The following is a 20,526-nucleotide window of genomic DNA, read 5'->3' as shown; positions in this document are numbered from 1 at the left end:
GATGAGGGAGACGGACCCGCGTGTACTTAAAGGAGGGAGACGGAGTCCATGTGTACGGATTGGAGGGAGACTGACTCGTGTGTATGGAGAGGACGGAGATGGAGTCTGCATGTACGGAGAGGAGGGAGACGGAGTCTGCGTGTACAGAGATGAGGGAGACGGACCCGCGTGTACTTAAAGGAGGGAGACGGAGTCCGCGTGTATGGAGAGGAGGGAGGCGGAGTCCGCGTGTACTTAGAGTAGGGAGATGGAATCCGCGTGTATGGAGAGGTGAGAGACGGAGTCCGCGTGTATGGATTGGAGGGAGATGGAGTCTGCGTGTACGGAGAGGAGGGAGACGGTGTCCGCCTGTACTTAGAGGAGGGAGACGGAGTCCGCGTGTATGGAGGGGAGAGAGACGGAGTCCGCGTGTATGGAGAGGAGTGAGGCGGAGTCCGCGTGTACGGACAGGACGGAGACGGAGTCCGCGTGTACGGATTGGAGGGAGGCAGAGTCCGCGTGTACGGAGAGGACGGAGACGGAGTCCACGTGTACGGATTGGAGGGAGACGGAGTCCGCGTGTACGGATTGGAGGGAGGCGGAGTCCGCGTGTAGGGAGGCAGAGTCCGCGTGTACGGAGAGGAGGGAGACGGACCCGCATGTACGGATTTGAGAGAGACGGAGTCCGCGTGTATGGGGAGGACGGAGACGGAGTCCGCGTGTATGGAGAGGAGAGAGACGGAGTCCGCGTGTACAGAGAGGAGGGAGGCAGAGTCAGCGTGTACGGATTGGAGGGAGACGGACCTGCGTGTACGGAGAGGAGGGGACGGAGTCAACGTGTACGGATTGGAGGGAGGCAGTGTCGGTGCGTACGGAGAGGACGGAGACGGAGTCCGCGTGTACTTAGAGGAGGGAGATGGAGTCCGTGTGTATGGAGAGGAGAGAGACGGAGTCCGCGTGTACTTAGAGGAGGGTGATGGAGTCCACATGTACGGAGAGGACGGAGACGGAGTCCACGTGTACGGAGAAGAGGGAGATGGAGTCCGCGTGTATGGAGGGGAGAGAGACGGAATCCGCGTGTACGGATTGGAGGGAGGCGGAGTCCGTGTGTACGGATTGGAGGGAAATGGGATCAACGCCTACGGAGAGAAGGGGACGGAGTCAACGCGTACGGATTGGAGGGAGGCGGAGTCGGCGCGTACGGAGAGGAGGGAGGTGGAGTCCGCGTGTACGGATTGACCATTAGACCATAAGACAAAGGAGCAGAAGTTGGCCATTCGGCTCATTGAGTCTGCTCCGCCATTTTATCATAAGTTGATCCATTCTCCCATTTAGTCCCACTCCCCTGCCTTCTCACCATAACCTTTGATGCCCTGGCTACTCAGATACCTATCAATCTCTGCCTTAAATACACCCAATGACTTGGCCTCCACTGCCGCCTGTGGCAACAAATTCCGTAGATTCACCACCCTCTGGCTAAAAAAATTTCTTCGCATTTCTGTTCTGAATGGGCGCCCTTCAATCCTTAAGTCATGCCCTCTCGTACTAGACTCCCCCATCATGGGAAACAACTTTGCCACATCCACTCTGTCCATGCCTTTCAACATTCGAAATGTTTCTATGAGGTCTCCCCTCATTCTTCTAAACTCCAAGGAATAGAGTCCAAGAGCGGACAAACGTTCCTCATATGTTAACCCTCTCATTCCCGGAATCATTCTAGTGAATCTTCTCTGTACCCTCTCCAACATCAGCACATCCCTTCTTAAATAAGGAGACCAAAACTGCCCACAGTATTCCAAGTGAGGTCTCATCAGCGCCTTATAGAGCCTCAACATCACATCCCTGCTCCTATACTCTATTCCTCTAGAAATGAATGCCAACATTGCATTCGCCTTCTTCACTACTGACTCAACCTGGAGGTTAACGTTAAGGGTACCCTGTATGAGGACTCCTAAGTCCTGTTGCATCTCAGAACTTTGAATTCTTTCCCCATTTAAATAATAGTCTGCCCATTTATTTCTTCTGCCAAAGTGCATAACCATACACTTTCCAGCATTGTATTTAATTTGCCACTTCTTTGCCCATTCTTCCAATCTATCCAAGTCTCTCTGCAGACTCTCTGTTTCCTCAGCACTACCGACCCCTCCACCTATCTTTGTATCATCAGCAAACTTAGCCACAAAGCCATCTATTCCATAATCCAAATCGTTGATGTACAATGTAGAAAGAAGCGGCCTCAACACTGATCCCTGTGGAACACCACTGGTAACCGGCAGCCAACCAGAATAGGATCCCTCTATTCCCACTCTCTGTTTCCTGCCAATCAGCCAATGCTTTATCCACATATGTAACTTTCCCGTAATTCCATGGGCTCTTATCTTGTTAAGTAGCCTCATGTGTGGCACCTTGTCAAACGCCTTCTGAAAATCCAAATATACAACATCCACTGCATCTCCCTTGTCTAGCCTACTGGTAATTTCCTCAAAAAATTGTAATAGGTTTGTCAGGCAGGATTTTCCTTTAAGGAATCCATGCTGAGTTCTGCCTATCTTGTCATATGCCTCCAGGTACTCTGTAACCTCATCCTTGACAATCGACTCCAACAACTTCCCAACCACCGATGTCAAGCTAACAGGTCTATAATTTCCCTTTTGCTTTCTTGCCCCCTTCTTAAGTAATTGGAGGGAGGTGGAGTCGGCACCTATGGAGTGGAGGGAGATGGGGTCTGCGTGTACGGGGAGGAGGGAGATGCAGTTAGCGTGTACACACAAGTGAAAGGGCAGGTCTTGCTGTGTTCAGTCAGTACATAATGCAGGCATGTGCATGTGTTAGTGTGTGCAAGTGTGTGTGTACAAATGTGAGTGTGATTGTACATGTGCATTTGTGCATGTTAGTGTGATTGTGTGTGTGTGTGTGTGTGTGTGTGTATGTGTGTGTGTGTGTGTGTGTGGCTGTGCGTGTGTGTGTGTGTGTGTGTGTGTGTGTATGTGTGTGTGTGTGTGTGTGTGGCTGTGCGTGTGTGTGTGTGTGTGTGTGTGTGTGTGCGTGCGCGCACGCGCGCGCACATGCTTTTGAGAGCATGTGTTTATCAGATGGTTGAAATGGTTCAATTCATTATCAGAGAATGTATACAGTATACAACCTGAAATTCCTACTCTTCACAGACATCAACAAAACAGGAAGAAAACCCGAAGAATGAATAACGGTAACATCAGAACCGCAAAGCCCCCCACAGCCTCCCATGCTCATATAGCAGCAAAAAACAGCAACCCTGCCTGCCCCCTCCCCACATAATTTTGGCTGCAGAAGCTCCGAACTCCCTCCCTCCTCCACAATGCAACAACAGCAAAAGCTCCTGAAACAGACCTTGATCTAGAGTCCATCAGAAACTACCATCCTCAACCCAGCACGTTGGTTTCTCAGACATCTCGGGTATCTCTGTCTAACGAGGAAGAGAGAAATCGCTCCGGCAACAACGAGTGTGGAGACCAGCAACTCACTGTTTCCATGTTACAATCCTCTAGGGGCATTACAGGGATGGGAGTGTGGATGGGTGTGAGTATGTGTATGAGAGAGAGGGTATGAGAGAATGTGTGTGTGTACAATGGAGTGTGTTGAATACTGAAGAACATGTGTTTACAAATGTGTGCAAGGGTGTAATGTTGAGGCTTTATAAAAGACTCACTTGGTGTATAGTGAGCTGATTTGGGCCCCTTATCTAAGAAAGGATGTGCTGAAACTGGAGAGGGTTCAAAGGAGGTTCACAAAAATGACTTCAGGATTAAATGACTTGTCATATGAAGAATGTTTGATGGCTCTCAGCCTCTTCTCACTAAAATTCAGAAGGAGACCTCATTGAAACCTATCGAATGGTGAAAAGCCTCGACAGAGTGGATGTGGAGGGGATGTTTCTTATGGTGGGAGAGTCTAAGACCAGAGAACGCAGCCTCAGAATACAGGAGCGTCCCTTTGGAATGGAGGTGAGATGGAATTTCCTTAGCCTGAGAATGGTGAATCTGTAGTATTCTTTGCCACAGATAGCTGCGGAGGCCACATTTGTATGTACACTTAAGGCAGAGGTTGATATATCCTTGATTGCTCTGGGTGTGAAGGGATACGGGATGGTGGGAGGGAGCGGTGGTGTGGGGGAGAGAGGGATGGTGTGGGGGAAAGGCATGAAATTGGGGCTGCGAGGAAAATTGGATCCATCATGAATGAAATGGTGGAGCAGGCACGATGGGCCCAATGGCCTAATTCTGCTCCTATGTCTAATGGTCTAACTTCAAGTGTTGCATTCCTGTTCATACCAGTGCATGCATGTGTGAACACTTGTGCTTGCACCTCTATCTGCATCCTCCATGCATGCACTTATAAGCATGTGCATAAATGCGACTGCACGTATGCTCACGTCTGCACTAGTGGATCACACCCCGAGTACATGTGCACACGTTTGGGTACTCCATTCATACTCACCTTGAGGTTCAGCGTAGATGTTTAAAGCCATTGTTGCATTCCCATACAGATAATAATAGAAACTCATAGAGAGGCACCCTGTGGAACTGACTTGTGGACTCTTCAAGTGGAATTTGTGTCCAGGTTGATTGAATTCCGAATTGAGCAACATGTGGTGGCCAACTGGAACAGAGGGGGAGCAGAATTTAGACCAGTACAGGTTCGATGTTGTGGTGTTCACCGAGCTTGGTGATTAGTTTGCAGATGTTTCATCACCAGTCGAGATGACATCCTCAGTGCCCAGTTGTTGGTGTTTCTCTCTGGGAGTGCTCGTGTTTATTTAGGCCCCCATTCGCTTTCCTCGATTGGCTATCTCTTCAGTTGACCTTTGAATTCTATTCGATCATGTTTCTTTGGCTTTTAGGGGTTCTTAGATGGCACTCTTAAAATTCTCGAGCCTGCTTCGTGTTTGTCTGTGCCAGAAGCTATACAAACACGAGGACTCTCAGAGAGAAACACCAGCAAATGCGCACTGAAGATGTCACCTTGACCGGTGATTAAACATCGGCAAGCTAATTGCCAAGCTCGGTGAACACCACAACATCAAACACTTCAACCCAAGCAACCAATATTCAACACCATCCTAGACGAGTACAAGTTTCCAACTTTGCCCACAACTCCCCCTCTGGAGATCTTCCCAAACGCTCCCACAGAACTATGTGCCCAAATCCGTAAACTTCAAGAGGCCGGCATCTGGCAAACGACCGGAGAGAGTGAGTGCTCACAGCCGGGTTTGGTGAAGTCGGTCAGGTGGTTGCTTCCGTGTGTCCAGCCTTCATCATCGGCACTTCCCACGAGCGTTTTGGTGGTCCAACCGCACTGGTCCTTGTCAAAGTCGCAGCCGTAGATACAAGCTGTGCAGAACGAGACAATGAGGGCAGAGAGTCAGAGACACAATGATTTCCCTTAATGGTCAAAGCTTCAGAGAATATCGCTTGCAATTATTTAGTACAACACACAAAGCACCAGACGAACTCAACATGTCAGGTTGCATCTATGGAAGGCTGTAAACGGTCGGCATTTCGGGCCGAGAGCCTTCAGATGGACTGGAAAGGAACGGCGGGGGACGCAGAAACCAGAATAAAAATGTCATAGTGAGCGCTTGCAACAACTAACCCCGGTGTGGAGGAACAGAAGACTGTGTGGAGACAGAAACAAGAGATTATACACAGGAATTTCAACAGAGCATCAGCGGCACCACTGAGCAACACCGTGCGACGAAGCATACCCTGCGCTCCGCCATGAGTGCTAAACGGGAGTCCGCATTAAATAATCACCGGATGCGGAAAACCCGTGCCAGTCACAATTAACGTGACAAGATTAAACAGAAAGCACAAAGGCTTAACGACTCTCGTTAAGACAACAGTTAGTAAATGCAGGTACTCGAGAAACCTAGAATCCCAACGCTCTACCGCTTGCCGCAGAGGACAGTAGGGCTCATGGCAAAGAAGGTGGGGTGGGGGGAAGGAGTAGAAACTGGCAGGTGATAGATGAGACCAGGTGATGGAGAAGGTAGCTTTGTGGGGGAGGAGAGAAGCTGGGAGGTGATAGGTGGAAAGTGGAAAAGGGCTGGAGAAGAAGGAATCGGATAGGAGAGGGGAGTGGACCATGGGAGAAAGAGAAGGAGATGGGAATCCAGAGGGAGGTGATGGGCAGGTCATGAGGGTGCGGGAAGAGGAGAAGGTGTGAAAGGGTCACCCGAATAGGGAACAGAATAGGTTCTAGATATGTTCCATATAACCCAATCACATGCTTTCTCTGGGGCCCCCATACCCAACAGTTTCTGTCCATCCACAGTCTGTCAATGCACATGAAGGCGTAAACGTGTGTGTAGGTGTGTGTGTGGTCCAACCTCACTCACTTGGACAAGGCCCAGAAACCACGGCAATGTTGTCCACCGCGATGTCGGCCTCTTCCCATAAACCTCGCTCAGCTTGGAAGATCACCTGGCGTTGTCAGGGGCAAAAGAATTGCAAGTGAGAGTTAATGCAAAATCCTCCTCGCAGTTTCGCAGCCTGACATAAACACAACAGGAGCCAGAGAAGGCAACTGGGCCCTTCAGTGTCATCATGGCTAACCTACACTGATCTCAGTTCCTACTCTGAGCCAGGTTTCCCATTCTCCCTCAATTCCTCAATCATTCAAGTGCTTCTCTACCTCCACCTTAAAGAAATATAACATAGAACAGCATAGCACAAGAACAGGGAACTTGGTCCACGATATTGTATTGTGTCGGAGAAGAGTAAGAATTTCAGGTTGTATACTGAATATATTCTCTGATATTAAAATAAAACATTTGAACCATCTTAATGCTCAAATCCCTTCTGCCTACACACGCTCCATTCCCTGCTTACTCATGTGTCTATCTTAACTTCAAAGCTTCAGAGTACATTTATTATCAAAGTATGTATGCAGTGCACACCCTGAATCTCGTCTTCTTGCTGACAGCCACGAAACAAAGAAACACGTAGAATCTGTTCAAAGGAAACATCAACCACCCAAAATGCAAACAAAAAGAAACAAATCACGTAAATGAGAAAAAAATGAGTGAAAAACATACAGAATATAAAATACCAAACCATAGAGTCCTTGAAACAGTTTAGGAATGTTCAGTTTAGTTCAAATTCGCACTGTGGTGACTGTGGGACACAGAGCCAGTCCGCCCCAATCAAAATCACACAAAATAACAACAAAGAAGACATCATATCATGAACTACCTTCTGGTAATTTCTCCCCCACTCCCTTCCCTCTTTTTTCATTCCTCATTCAGGCACACTGTGTGACTGTGACTCAAATGCAGTTCTTATTGCTTGAGTTGGGACTGACGTAAATTTAATGCTATTTTAAGTATTTTTAAAGCATATTTGTGCCAAATTGTGTCTCTATGTTATGATGTGCTTCTGGTTCCTCCTTTTCTTTGTTTTGTGTGATTTTGATCAGGGCGGACTAGCCAGCAGACTGTGGGAGACATGGCACTGGACTGAACTGAATGAGCCTGGACTCTTTTGATGTTGCTGTGATCTGGTGTTTTGTATTCTGTGCTGTTTGCTGTTTCTATGATTTGTTCTTTTTTTGTCCGCTGGGGGTTTTATGTTTATCTTTAAATGGTTTTCTGTGTTTCGTGGCTGTCTGTGTGGAAGATGAATCTGAAGACTGGTAATGAGCTTGGCGAGAGCGAGCTGTGAACTAAAGGAATTGCTGACAAACCTATCCGTGTGGAAGTTAGGTGTAATTGACATTTATCTAGCGTGAGCTCTGAGCCCATGTCGAGACTGCCAGGAAGATTTATAATGAACAACGTATAGGTTGCAACCAGCTCTAGACTAAACATGAGAGGTTCTGCAGATGCTGGAAATCCAGAGCAACACACACGAAATGCTGGAGCAACTCAGCAGGTCAGGCAGCATCTATGGAGGGGAGTAAACTGCCGATGTTTTGGGCTGAGACCCTTCATCAGGACTGGAAAGTAAGGGGGTGGGGAAGACGATAAGGAGGGGGGAGGTATACAAGCTGGCAGGTGATAGGTGAAACAAGGCAAGGGGGAAGGTGGCTGGGTGGGTGGAGGAGGGGTGCGAAGTGAGAAGCTGGAAGGCGATAGGTGGAAAAGGTAAAGGCCTGAAGAAGAGCAAATCTGATAGGAGAGGAGAGTGGAGCATGGAGGAAGGGCACCAGAGGGAGGTAATGGGCATTGAGACACACAGGGCATGGAGCTAGAACAGGTTAAACACCAACAACGCAGAATAAGGTGTAACAGCTACAGAGAAAGTGTGGTGCAGGTAAACGACAAAGGGCAAGATCATAATGGGGTAGATTGTGAGGCCAAGAGTGCATCTTATTGAACTACAGGTCTGTTCAAGAGCCTGATGACAGAGGGGTAGAAGCTGTCCTTGAGCCTGGTGGTACAGGCTTTCAGGCGCTTGTATCTTCTGCCTGATGGTATGGGGGAGAAGAGAGAATGTCCAGGGTGGGAGGGGTCTATGATTATGTTGGCAGCTTTAGTGAGGCAGCGGGAAGTGTAGACTGAGTCCTTGGAGGTCCGGGGGTGGGGAGCTGGTTCCGGTGATGTGCCAAGCTGTCCACAACTCTCTGCAGTTTCTTGTAATCATGTGTAGAACAGTTACCAGACCAAGCCACCATGCATCCATGAGAGGAAGTGAGGGATGTGCAATACTTATTTAGCGGAGGGGTTGGTGAGCTTCCTTGGCTAAGGCTTCTAGCTGGTCCAACCTGGAAAGGCTATCACTCCTAGGACCTTGACGCTCTCAGTCCTCACAACCTGTAATGGTTATGCCTGCTTATACCCAACAGTGCTTGGCTTCAGACGACAGTTTCTCAGTCAGCAAGACCATGCAGTCAGGGAGGGGTGAACTGGTCAGACACCGGCAGGCATCGAAGTAACTCACTGCACCCAGGGAAAGAGACCCAATCATTCCCAGAAGTTGTTGCCTCCGTAGTAACTCTGATAATCCGGCACATCGGGTTGTGGTACGGAGTGTTGGATGTTAGAAAGCTGAGGCTTATGAGGGTGTTGGTCAGTCTGCATTTGGAGTATTGCGAGCAGTTTTCAGCCTCTTATCAAAGAAAAGATGTGCTGGCATTGGAGAGGTTAAGGATGATAGGGTTAATGCATGAGGAGCATTTGATCGCTTGGGGCATGTACTCGCAGGAATGGTGTGGGGGTGGTGGGAGATTCTCATTGAAACCGACGAATATTGAAAGGCCTAGATAGAGTGTACATTGATAGGAGAGTCTAGGGCCAGAGGGCACAGCTTCAGAGTAGAAAGACTTTGGAACAGAGCTGAGGAGGAATTTCTTTAGCCAGAGGGTGGAGAATCTGTGGAGGCCAAGTCATTGAGTCATTAAGCTGGAGGTTGATAAGTTCTTGATTAGGCATGGTGTCAAAGGTAACGGGGTGGGGGGGAGGCAGAATGAGGGTGAAAGCCAATGGCACAGCAGACTTGATGAGCTGATTGGCCTACCTCTGTTGCTATGTCTTATGGTCCTATTCCAACATACTTTTCTTTCACTTCGAAACCCTTTGACCTCTACAGGCTACAAGGACAAGGATGGCAAATACAGAAGATCTGAAAGCTCACACCACCGGGCACAAGGACAGCTTGCGTCCCGCTGTTATTGGACCTTTAAATAGACCTCTTGTAGGACAAAGACGAACTCTTAATCTCCCTACCTAGCTCATCGTGCCTCTTGCACCTTTCTCTTCTAAGTACACTGCGCCTTCTCTGTAACTGGGGGACTATGCAGCCTGCTTTGCTCTGTTTGCCATGACAGATGCTCCACAGAAAGCTTTCTGTCCAGATGCTTCACAGCTTGGTGTGGCAATCGCTGTGCCCAAAACCGCAAGGAACTGCAGAGAGTCGTGAACACAGTTCCATCATGGAAACCAGCCTCCCCTCTCCACCATCTCAGTCTAACCTTCCTGGGAAAGCCGGCAGCACAAAGACCACACTCGCCCGCCCCAGACGGTCTCTCTTCTCCCCTCTCCCATCGGGCAGAGGATACAAAAGCTTGAAAGCACCTGCCACCAGGCTTAAGTACAGCTTCTACCCAAATGTTGTTTTTAATCATTATATTTCTTGAGATACGGTGCGGAATAGGCCGTTCAGGCCTTTGGAGCCTTGCCGTCCAGCAATCCCCCAATTTAACCCCAGCCTAAATTTACAATGAACAATTAACCTCCCAACTGGTACGTCTCTGGACTGTGGGAGGAAACCGGAACATCTGGAAGAAACCCATGCAGTCGGGAGAATGTACGGACAGTGTCCGGAATTGACCCCTGATCCCTGGTACCGTAAAGAGCTATGCTGACCACTACACTACTGTGCCACCCAGAGGTGGAGTTCCCTACTCCTGTTGGTGCTGGATATATTTATCAAGTATTATAAGGATAAATATTGTAGAGATTAGGTTTACTTGTCACATGTATATCGAAGCATACAGTGAAATACATCATTGGCATCAAATCGAAATCAGCAAGGATGGGTAGGGGCAGCCCACAAATGTCACCATGCTGGTGCTAACTTAGCATGCCCACAACCTACTAACCCTAACCTGTGAGTCATAGAGAACAGAAATAGGCCCTTCGGCCCATCTCACCCATGCTGATCGGGAAACCTATCTAAGCAAGTTCCATCCATCTGAATTTGGCCCACATCCCTCCCTATCCACGTACCTGCCCCAAATGTCCCAGTGGTGCAAAGGTGCAGTTTTGGTCACCTACCTACAGGAAAGATGTAAATAAGGTTGAAAGGGGACAGAGAAAATTTACAAGGATGTTGCCGGGACTGGAGGACCTGAGTTATAAGTGAAGATTGAACAGGTTAGGACTTTATTCCTTGGAACGTAGAAGATTGAGAGGAGGTATACAAAATTATGAGGGGTATAGACAGGGTTAATGCAGGCAGGCTTTTCCCACTGCCGTAGGGTGGGACAACTCAGGTAAAGGGAGAAACGGAACATTAGCTTTTACCTCCCACGGGAGCAATGCTTTGATAATTATCATAGGTTGAGAGCAGTCTTGGGTTAACTGTTGACCAGAGTGTTCCCTCTCTCCCCCTCCCAATGAGAGCAGTCTGTGTGAAAGTTACATGGACGTTATTAGCACAGCAGGCTGCCTCTTTCCCCCTCAGCTGGATAACAAGCTTCCTGTTCATTAATTAAGAATAGTGAGACTCCGTACAGAATCATTAGACACAGGCTTGGGATGGTGGTGACAATTTAGGTCATTTCTCCCTCCTCGGTTTACACTGTTGGAAGAAAATTAAACAAGGCTTCAGCTATTTCATATTCCTCAGCAAATATCCCAGATTGCTGAGATACATCCTAGGACGCACTGGGACACATCGTCTGTGATGTAACCTGGGGTCATGGAATGTTTCGGGTCTTCCTGCATCAGACACACTCATCCAGGCGACTCAGCCGGGGTTGATCAGGCCCCGGCTTGTGTCCTAGCACCTCTTGATCCTCAGCCATATTAGGAAAAGGAGAGAGTGGATTCTGCAGAGCGAGCAGCCAACAGAACCTCTGCACCCCACCTCTACAGGCTGGCATTGTGCCCTCCACCCCTGTGCCTGGCACTGCTCCACCAGCTCCTGGCATTTGGCTTTCTTATGCTCCAACGCCTCCTCAGACTGGTCTTTCCAAGGCACAGTCAGCTCTACCATGACCACCTGCTTCGAGGTTTCTGAAAGAATGACCAGCCTCAGGGATGATGATGTGATGAAGTCAGGGAACTTCAATTGCTTGCCCAGATCGACTTTCAGTTGCCAGTCAGACACCATGGCAAGCAAGTCTGCTGGTGTCACCCAAGACACCTGAATCTCCTCCATTTCCTGGACATCCACGCTCACCCCATCTCCCTGTTGCCTTAGCAGGGATAGAGTTCCTCTTGTCCTCACCTACCACTGGATGACATCTTTACATCTTTACACCAGATGCATCTTTACCTCTGCCCCAATCTCTGCATTCCACAAGGATTACTCTCTCCATGATTCCCTTGTCCATTCATCCCTCCTCACTAATCTCCCTCCTGGCACATATCGAAGCAAGGGAGGAGGTGAATGGACAGAAATGCTACACCTGCCCATTTACCTCTTCCCTCACCTCCATTCCCAAAGAGCCCTTCCAAGTGAGGCAACACTTCACCTACAAATCTGTAGGTACTCCCAATGTGGTCTCCTCTACATCTTGTAGGAAAATCCTACAAAAAGTAGTGGATATGGCCCAGTCCATCACCTCCACTCTGGTGCCCCACCTCCTTCCCTTTCTCCTATGGGCCTCTCACCTCTCCTATCAGCTGCCTTCTTCTCCAGCCCTTGACCTCTCCCACCCACCTCGTTTCACCCGTCACCGTCTAACTATCCTCCTTCCCCACCCTCCACCTTTTTATTCTGGCATCTTCCCTCTTCCTTTCCAGTCCTGAAGAAGGGTCTCAGCCCAAAATGTTGACTGTTCATTCATTTCCATAGATGCTGCCTGACCTGCTGAGTTCCTACAGCACTTTGAGTGTGTTGCTGCAATATGGTAATGTCTGGGTAAACTTGTTCTTTTTTGAGAAGTGCTGACCGTAAGATAATTATTGGCCAGGACTCCAAGTTCTGAGGGAACATGCTGGGGCCTTGAGCAAACAGGCAGTGCTTTGGTTTAAAATGTCATCTCCAAGGTAACACCTCACCTCCCAACCACATTTCGTTCATCGATAGTGTCTGAACCAAGAAGAACCGATCATCAAGGACCCTCACCATCTGGATGATGCCTTCTTCTCACTGCTGCCATTGGGCAGGAGGTACAAAAGCCTGAAGTTCCACAACGCTGCACGGTATCGGTGCACAGGTTCGATTCCTGTCACTGTCTGAAAGAAGTTTGTATGTTCCCCGGGTGCAATGGTTTCCTCCCAAAGGTTGATTAGTCATTGTAAATTGTCCTGTGACTAGGCCCAACCAGACTATGCTGGACCATCAGTCATTTACTTACACCCACCTCATCTCACTCTCCCACGTTCCCGTTGGCTCTACCCCTCACTCACGCTCATCGTCATTATGTGCCGTGTTGTATGATCTGGGCGATCATGGTCCATCCGTGACCAGGATCACCCTTGGAAAATTTTTCTACAGAAGTGGTTTGCCATTGCCTTCTTCTGGGCAGTGTCTTTACAAGACAGGTGATCCCAGCCATTATCAACACTCTTCAGAGATTGTCTGCCTGGCGTCAGTGGTCACATAACCAGGGCTTGCGATATACACCAGCTGCTCATTGAACCATCCACCACCGGCTCTCATGGCTTCACGTCACCCTGATTGAGGGAGGGGGAGCTAAGCAGGTGCTACACCTGCCCAGGATTGACCCGCAGGCTAGCGGAGGGATAGAGCACCGTACACCTCCTTTTGTAGTGACGTAACTCCACCTCGTCACTCAATCAGCCCTGGCACTCACACACTGGGGCGGGGTAATTAACCCATCGACCGCATGTGGCGTTAGGAAGTGACAGGAACCTGAAGCACCTGGGGGGTGGGGACCCACACAGTCCTGGGAGAACATGCAAAGTCCACACACACACACACACACACACACACACACACACACACGTGCGCACGCATACAGAGGCAGAGCCAGAGGTCGGGATGGAACTTGGGTCGCTGGAACTCAGGTGCTGGCTGTACCTGCTGCACCAAAGGATCGCTTAGATATCCTTCGGGAATTGTGCCCTGTTACCCTGTGTGCAACTTCAAACCCACCCATCTTGCCAAACTCCCATAGCTTCTTGTGACGGCCACTTGGCCCACCGAGTCTTCCCTGACCCACTCCACTTAATTCCACCCACTGCATCGTGGAGGGGAAACAGGCCCCAGCGTTGGGCCACGCAGACGCATATTTCAGGGCCTCTGATAGTTACTCACCCGAGTGATCTGGTCCAAAGCTGGTACCGTCACCGAGCCCTGCAGCCAGGCATGGCTCTGTGGCAGGGTCCTCTCCCAAAGCAGATCCTCCTGTGTCCCGCGGCTGGCCAGAACCTTTAGCTCCGATTGTGAGCCAAATGTCCCGTACATGTGATAGGAGAACTCGACGCATGCGCCCTCGGTCAGATTCAGCGGTGGGCTCTCCAGGCGGATAAACTGGCCCTGAATGAAGTTACTTGCCTCCTGGTAGATGTAGTAGCCTGCTTGAGAGACCGGGTAGCCATGGTGAGACTGGTTGGCTGGGAACGCGTCCGCATCCTACCCCCACTCCCCGCACCCTTCCTGTCCCTCACAGCAGCCAGCCTCACCCCTCATCAGACTCCACCTCAGTCACTGAGCCAGACCGCAGAAACAGGCCCTTTGGCCCATCAAGCCCATGCTGGCCATCATTTAGGATCACCCTACGCTAATCTCACAATGCCATCGAGAGTCACCACTCTACACCCACCCTGCCATGTTCTACCCCTCAAATATTCACACCAGCGGCTGACTAACACCCATCCCCACATGTCGTTGAGATGTGAGATGGAACCCAAACATCAAGGGGAACCTATAGGGTCACAATGAGAACATAAAAACTCCACATAGACAGAAAAACACCACATATTACTATACACATACAGACACAAACACACATACATACATATACACACACAGATACAGTACGTACAGATGTACAAGCATACACATGGACACAAACACAAACACAGACACACACACTCACACACAAACACACAGACACACACACACACACACACACACACACACACACACACACAGACATGCACACAGACAGATGCGCAGACATTCACTGATTCACTGACACGGAAACATATTCATACACACTCATACACACACTCACACACACACATACATACATACACATACACACTCACAAACACATACACTGACACATACATATACAAACACACATACACAGCCGCATACATACACACACAGGTGCACTCACACAGAGAGACACACACAGACACACACACACACACACACACACACACACACACACACACAAACACATACACAGATACACAATACACATTTAGATTCACAGACAGACGCAGGGACACACATATAGATACATAAATATACATATGCTCAGACACACACAGATACACACACAGAGACATACACAGACACAGACATGCACACAGACAGACACGTGCAGACATACATAGACACTGATACACACACACACACACACACACACTGATTGCTGGCGGCCGGGATCGAACCAATCCACCTGTGGAGAGAGGAGGTAATCCAATCCCTCAAGTTGACAACCCTTTGTAAAGCATTTGAAAACATTAATTCTGTTCATCTGTCTACAGAACCTGCACAACCTGTTAAGGCCTTCCATAATTTCTGTTTTTAACTAAACATCTGCCGATACTCTCTGCATCCGGCTGGGATTCGGATTTCCCGCTCACCCTTCTTTGCTTCATTGTTCCAGGGCGCTGGATAGTCCTGTGAGGGGCCAGTGCTTTGGGTAGGCGTTTCCCCGTTGGTCCTGATCCATTCTCCACTGTCCGATTCGCACACCTGAGTCCAGTTGCAGAAGGGCTGGGAGTTATCATTGAAGTCACAGCGGGTGATGTAATCTGATGGCGAGAGAGGAGACTGATTAGTCGAAAATCAACATCAACCCCAATGCAACAGATCCTTTGGCTTATGGTGTTGTACCAAAGTAATTATGCAAATGGGGCCTAAATCTGTTCTGCCTGTTGTGGAAATAAGCATATCTGTAGCTCTGAAATCAATATGAATTTGTAATGTAATATGACAAAATGGAACCTGTGTGATCCCAGAGTGCTTTGCTGGTTTGCTGGCTTGTTTGAGTGGAGGCTTACCAGGAGTGAGTGAGTGTGTGTGTGTGTGTTTTATGGTGGCGGGGGGCAATGTTTTGACAACAGAGAAAAACAGGACACTGCTGTCCTGGGGGGAAGAAGCCCTAAAGACAAATGGCCTGATCGAAGAACAAATGCCAGCAACCAGAGATGGATGCAGATAATGGAGGAATGCCATTATGGAATGGAACATCCTAATTACTTATCTCTGTAGAAGTATAAAAGAGGTTTGTTTTGAGCTGTAAGGTTGAAACCATCTTCCAGACTATAACATATGGAGATAGACCTTCCCTTGCACGTAAATAATAAAATGCACCTGTAATTTGATCCACTCTGAATTTGTTGTAGGTTGTTACTGTATATTAGAAAACCTAGCTGAACAGTACATACCACCGCACATGGTCATAATCTCCACATCTCCTCTCAGTTGGAGTCTGTAGAAATACATAGTGAATTTTGTGTTTTTTGTAACCATTTGATGTGATAAAATAGAGTAGACATTCCCAGAGTGTTAAGCTAATATGTTGCAATGTATGTATGTGCCTAAAGCAGCAGGAAGAAACTACAAGAAATGTGCTTACTAAAGGAATATGTGACTACAATCACCCAATGTACTGAACATTGTGGAATAAGGAAGTAACAAAGATGAGCCAACCGCAGATGGCAGACTACAACAAATGTGTCGGAAGGACCGAGCTCACTGGAAGCAGTAGCCTTGTCTCATTCTTATGCATAAAAAGAATGCTCTGTAAACAGTGTGTTGGAAGTCTCCTGCTATCTATTAAATGTTACTAATGTGCTCACCACAACCACTATACCTGGCAGCTCGTGCCAAATATACACCACCCTTTGTGAGAAGAAATTGCCCCTGATGTCCCATTTAAATCTCTCTCCTCTGGTTTTATGCCCTCTTTGTTTTTAGATCAATGGTGATCAGCCTCGGATCAAATCGGGGGATTGATGGGCGGGACAGCTTGAAGGGCTGGAAGGGCCCATTCTGCGCTGTATCTTGATAAATAAATAAATGGTAATTATTATTGTCATGGAGCAAGGGAGCTTTGTTTTCCATGCGATTGAGACAGATCACTTCATCATATTGTGCCAAGGTGAGGCCACACTCAGGATGGAGGAGCAACACCTTGTATTCCATCTGGGTAGCCTCCAACCTGAGCATAAATATCAATTTCTCCTTCTGGTAAACAAATACCACCCCCTCCTTCTATTCCCCAATTTATCCTCTCACTTCTCCTCACCTGCCTTTTACTTCCTCCTGGGTCCCCTCATCCTTCCCTTTCTCCTATTATCCACACTCCTCTCCTATCGGATTTTCCTTCTTTCCCTTGATATTTCCCACCCCCATGGCCTCACCTATCACTTTCCAGCTAGCCTCCATCCCCTCCCCCCTCCGTTTTATTCTGGCAGCTTCCCCCTTCCTCCTCAGTCCCGATGAAGGGTCTCGGTCCAAATCGTTGATTGTTCATTCATTTCCCTAGGTGCTGCCTGGCCTGCTGTGTCCCTACAGCATTTTTTGTGTGTTGTTTTGGATTGGGTGCCCATTGAGTGGCGGGACTTCGGGGAACCCCAGAGACTCCAGGGTTGTCAGCCCAGGTTCTGGAGGTGGGACTGCCGTTCAGTGGTGCCAAGGCTAACAGAGTGCCAGTGTCATCTTGAGGGGTCGAGTGGCCTGGAGCAAACAGGAAGAGACAAGTGAAGGAATAGTACCTTTCTCGGGCTGACCATCGCTGCACTGTAAGCTGTGGGAAGAAAACAAATCAAAACATTCAGCAACTTCCTGAGCAGAAGCCAAGAGATTAGTGTAATGTTCGTCAATGCAAAGTCCCACTCAAGCACTTCCCTACCCCCCACTAACTACATCTACTTTACACTTTACTGTCTGCCTGCACTGCACTTTCTCTGTAGCTGTTACACTTTATTCTGAATTCTGTTATTGTTTTACCTTGTTCGACCTCAGTGCTCCATGTAATGATAGGATCTGTATGGACAATGTGCAAGACAAGCTTTTCACTGTACCTCACTATCTGTGACCATGATCAACCAATACCAACATCCTTCTCTCCTTCAATATAATGTCACATTCAGCCTGTGGGGCCTCGGCTGAACCTCTCTTTCACATGTAGTGGCACAGTAACATTGTGGTTAGCACAAACACTTTACAGTGCCCAGCGATCTGGGTAGGAGTCTATTCCGCAAAATAGATATAGATAGACAGGCAGATAAGCAACACACATAAAAGTTGCTGGTGAACGCAACAGGCCAGGCGGCATCTCTAGGAAGAGGTGCAGTCGACATTTCAGGCCTGAAGGGTCTCGGCCTGAAACTTCGACTGCACCTCTTCCTGGAGATGCTGCCTGGCCTGCTGTGTTCACCAGCAACTTTTATGTGTGTTGCTTGAATTTCCAGCATCTGTAGAATTCCTGTTGTTAGACAGACAGATAGCTGGATTGATTGATAGATAAATAGATAGATAGACAGATAGATTGATTGATAGATAGATAAGTATCAAGATAGATAGATAGGCAAATTGATTGATAGACAGATAGATAGACATAGATTGATTGATAGACTATCTAGACAGATAGATAGATTGATTGATAGATAGATAAATAAATAAGGCATCCGTTAGTCTTGCGGACCATGGATCTGCTCCTGGAAATTCTTCACTCTCCAGGGCGCAGGCCTGGGCAAGGTTGTATGGAAGACTAGCAGTTGCCCATGCTGCAAGTCTCCCCTCTCCACAACACTGATGTTGTCCAAGGGAAGGGTAAGGGCCGATACAGGTTGGCACTGATGTCGTCGCAGAGCAATGTGTGATTAAGTGCCTTGCTCAAGGACACAACACGCTGTCTTGGCGGGGGCTTGAACTCATGACCTTCAGGTCGCTAGTCGAATGCCTTAACCACTTGGCCACTTGATAGATAAATAGATAGACAGATAAAGGAGGTGCTCAAGAAGACAGCTTCTATCATCACAGACCCCCATCATACAGAGCATGCCCTCTTCTCACTGGTAGCATTTGCCTGGACGTACAGAAGCCTGAAGGAACAGGTATTTTTCTTCAACCATTAGATACTTGAACCAATCTGCACAACCTAACCCTACCTCAGCAAACACTCCTCTTGCCTCAGACCATGGACTTGCCTCTCATTGTGTCTTTTTGTTTGTTTTACACTATAGCATTGCTCTTTCAAGCTTCCTCTTCCACTGTCTTGTATAAGTTGCACTCAGCTGCCACGTTATTGTGTACCCCCTGTAACTAATAAAGTGTCCACTGAGTCTATGCTCGTGGTCTTCTGCTGCAGCAGCCCATCCACTGTGAGGTGCAACGTGTTGTGTGCTCAGAGATGCTCTTCTGCACACACTATTACAATGCGTGGATATCTGAGTTACTGTCTCCTTTCCTGTCAGCTTTAAGCAGCCTGGCCATTCTCCTCTGACCTCTCTCATTAACAAAGCATTTCCACCTACAGAACTGCCACTCGCTGGATCTTTTCTTGTTTCTTGCACCATTCTCTAGAAACTCTAAAAACTGTTGTGTGTGAAAATCCCAGGAAATTTCACGACATATGCTGGTGTTATTAAGCCTGATTCTGAATTTCTGAGATACTCAAACCACCCTGTCCAGCACCAACCATCATTTTCTGTTGAAAGTCACTAAGATCACATTATTTCCCAATTCTGATGAATAGCTGAACCTCTTGACCATGTCTGCATGCTTTTACGCATTGAGCTGTTGCCTCATGATTGGCTGATTAGATATGTGCAATAACGAGCAGCTGTATCTAATAAACTGGCCACTGAGTGGATCATGTGTATACTATCTGTTCCCATGATACTGCCTGTCATTGTGGCCGTATCTCACCATACTTGATCACATGATCTACCCTGGGTCCAATACATCGATGCAGCTACAAAGAAGGCTTGACAGTGGCTATATTTCACTAGGAGTTTGAGGAGATTTGTTATGCCACTAAAACACTCACAAATTTCTACAGATGTACTGTGGGAAGCATTCTAACTGGTTGCATCACCGTCTGATATGGGGGGGCAGGCGGAGGGGGGGGGTCTACTGCACAGGATCAAAGTAAGCTGCAGAGCATTGGGAAAGCTCTGTCATGAGACTAGCCTCCGTAGCACTCAGGACACCTTCAAGGAGCGATGCCTCAAAAAGGCGGCATCCAGTATTAAGGACCCCCATCACCCAGGACATGCCCTCTTCTCATTGCTACCATCAGGAAGGAGGTACAGAAGCCTGAAGGCACCACTCAGTGATTCAGGAACAGCTTCTTCACCTTTGCCGTCCGATTTCTGAATGGACATTAAACCCACTACATTACTACCTTTTTATTTTAATTTTTGTACTACAGATTTAATTTAACTATTATATGTATATACTATTACATATATGTGTGTGTGTGTGTGTGTGTGTGTGTGTGTGTACCTCCTTAGTGTGGGCACGTGGCCAAGTGGTGAAAGCATTGGACTAGCGACCTGAAGGTCGTGAGTTCGAGCCCCAGCCGAGGCAACATGTTGTGTCCTTGAGCGAGGCAGTTAATCACATTGCTCTGTGACGACACTGGTGCCAAGCTGTATGAGTCCTAATGCCCTTCCCTTGGTCAACATCGGTGGCGTGGAGAGGGGAGACTTGCAGCATGGGCAACTGTTGGTCTTCCATACAACCT

General features: G+C 48.2%; 1 protein-coding gene across 1 annotated transcript in view; it reads right to left on the bottom strand.

The window, feature by feature from the left end:
• Nucleotides 1-20,526, bottom strand: part of LOC134346937 (zonadhesin-like) — a 153,685-nt gene that overhangs the window by 120,067 nt on the left and 13,092 nt on the right. The window contains exons 2-7 of the mRNA XM_063048811.1: nt 17,549-17,580; nt 15,410-15,580; nt 13,905-14,164; nt 6,353-6,437; nt 5,217-5,345; nt 4,453-4,614 (exon numbers count right to left, since the gene is read on the bottom strand). Of these exons, the coding sequence (XP_062904881.1) occupies nt 4,453-4,614; nt 5,217-5,345; nt 6,353-6,437; nt 13,905-14,164; nt 15,410-15,580; nt 17,549-17,580 (839 nt within the window). The remainder of the gene's footprint in view (nt 1-4,452; nt 4,615-5,216; nt 5,346-6,352; nt 6,438-13,904; nt 14,165-15,409; nt 15,581-17,548; nt 17,581-20,526) is intronic.

This window comes from Mobula hypostoma, chromosome 5, assembly GCF_963921235.1.
Source record: "Mobula hypostoma chromosome 5, sMobHyp1.1, whole genome shotgun sequence".
Lineage (NCBI taxonomy): Eukaryota > Metazoa > Chordata > Chondrichthyes > Myliobatiformes > Myliobatidae > Mobula > Mobula hypostoma.
The sequence above is the reverse complement of the archived record's forward strand: the minus strand, read 5'-3'. Positions and strand labels throughout refer to the sequence as shown.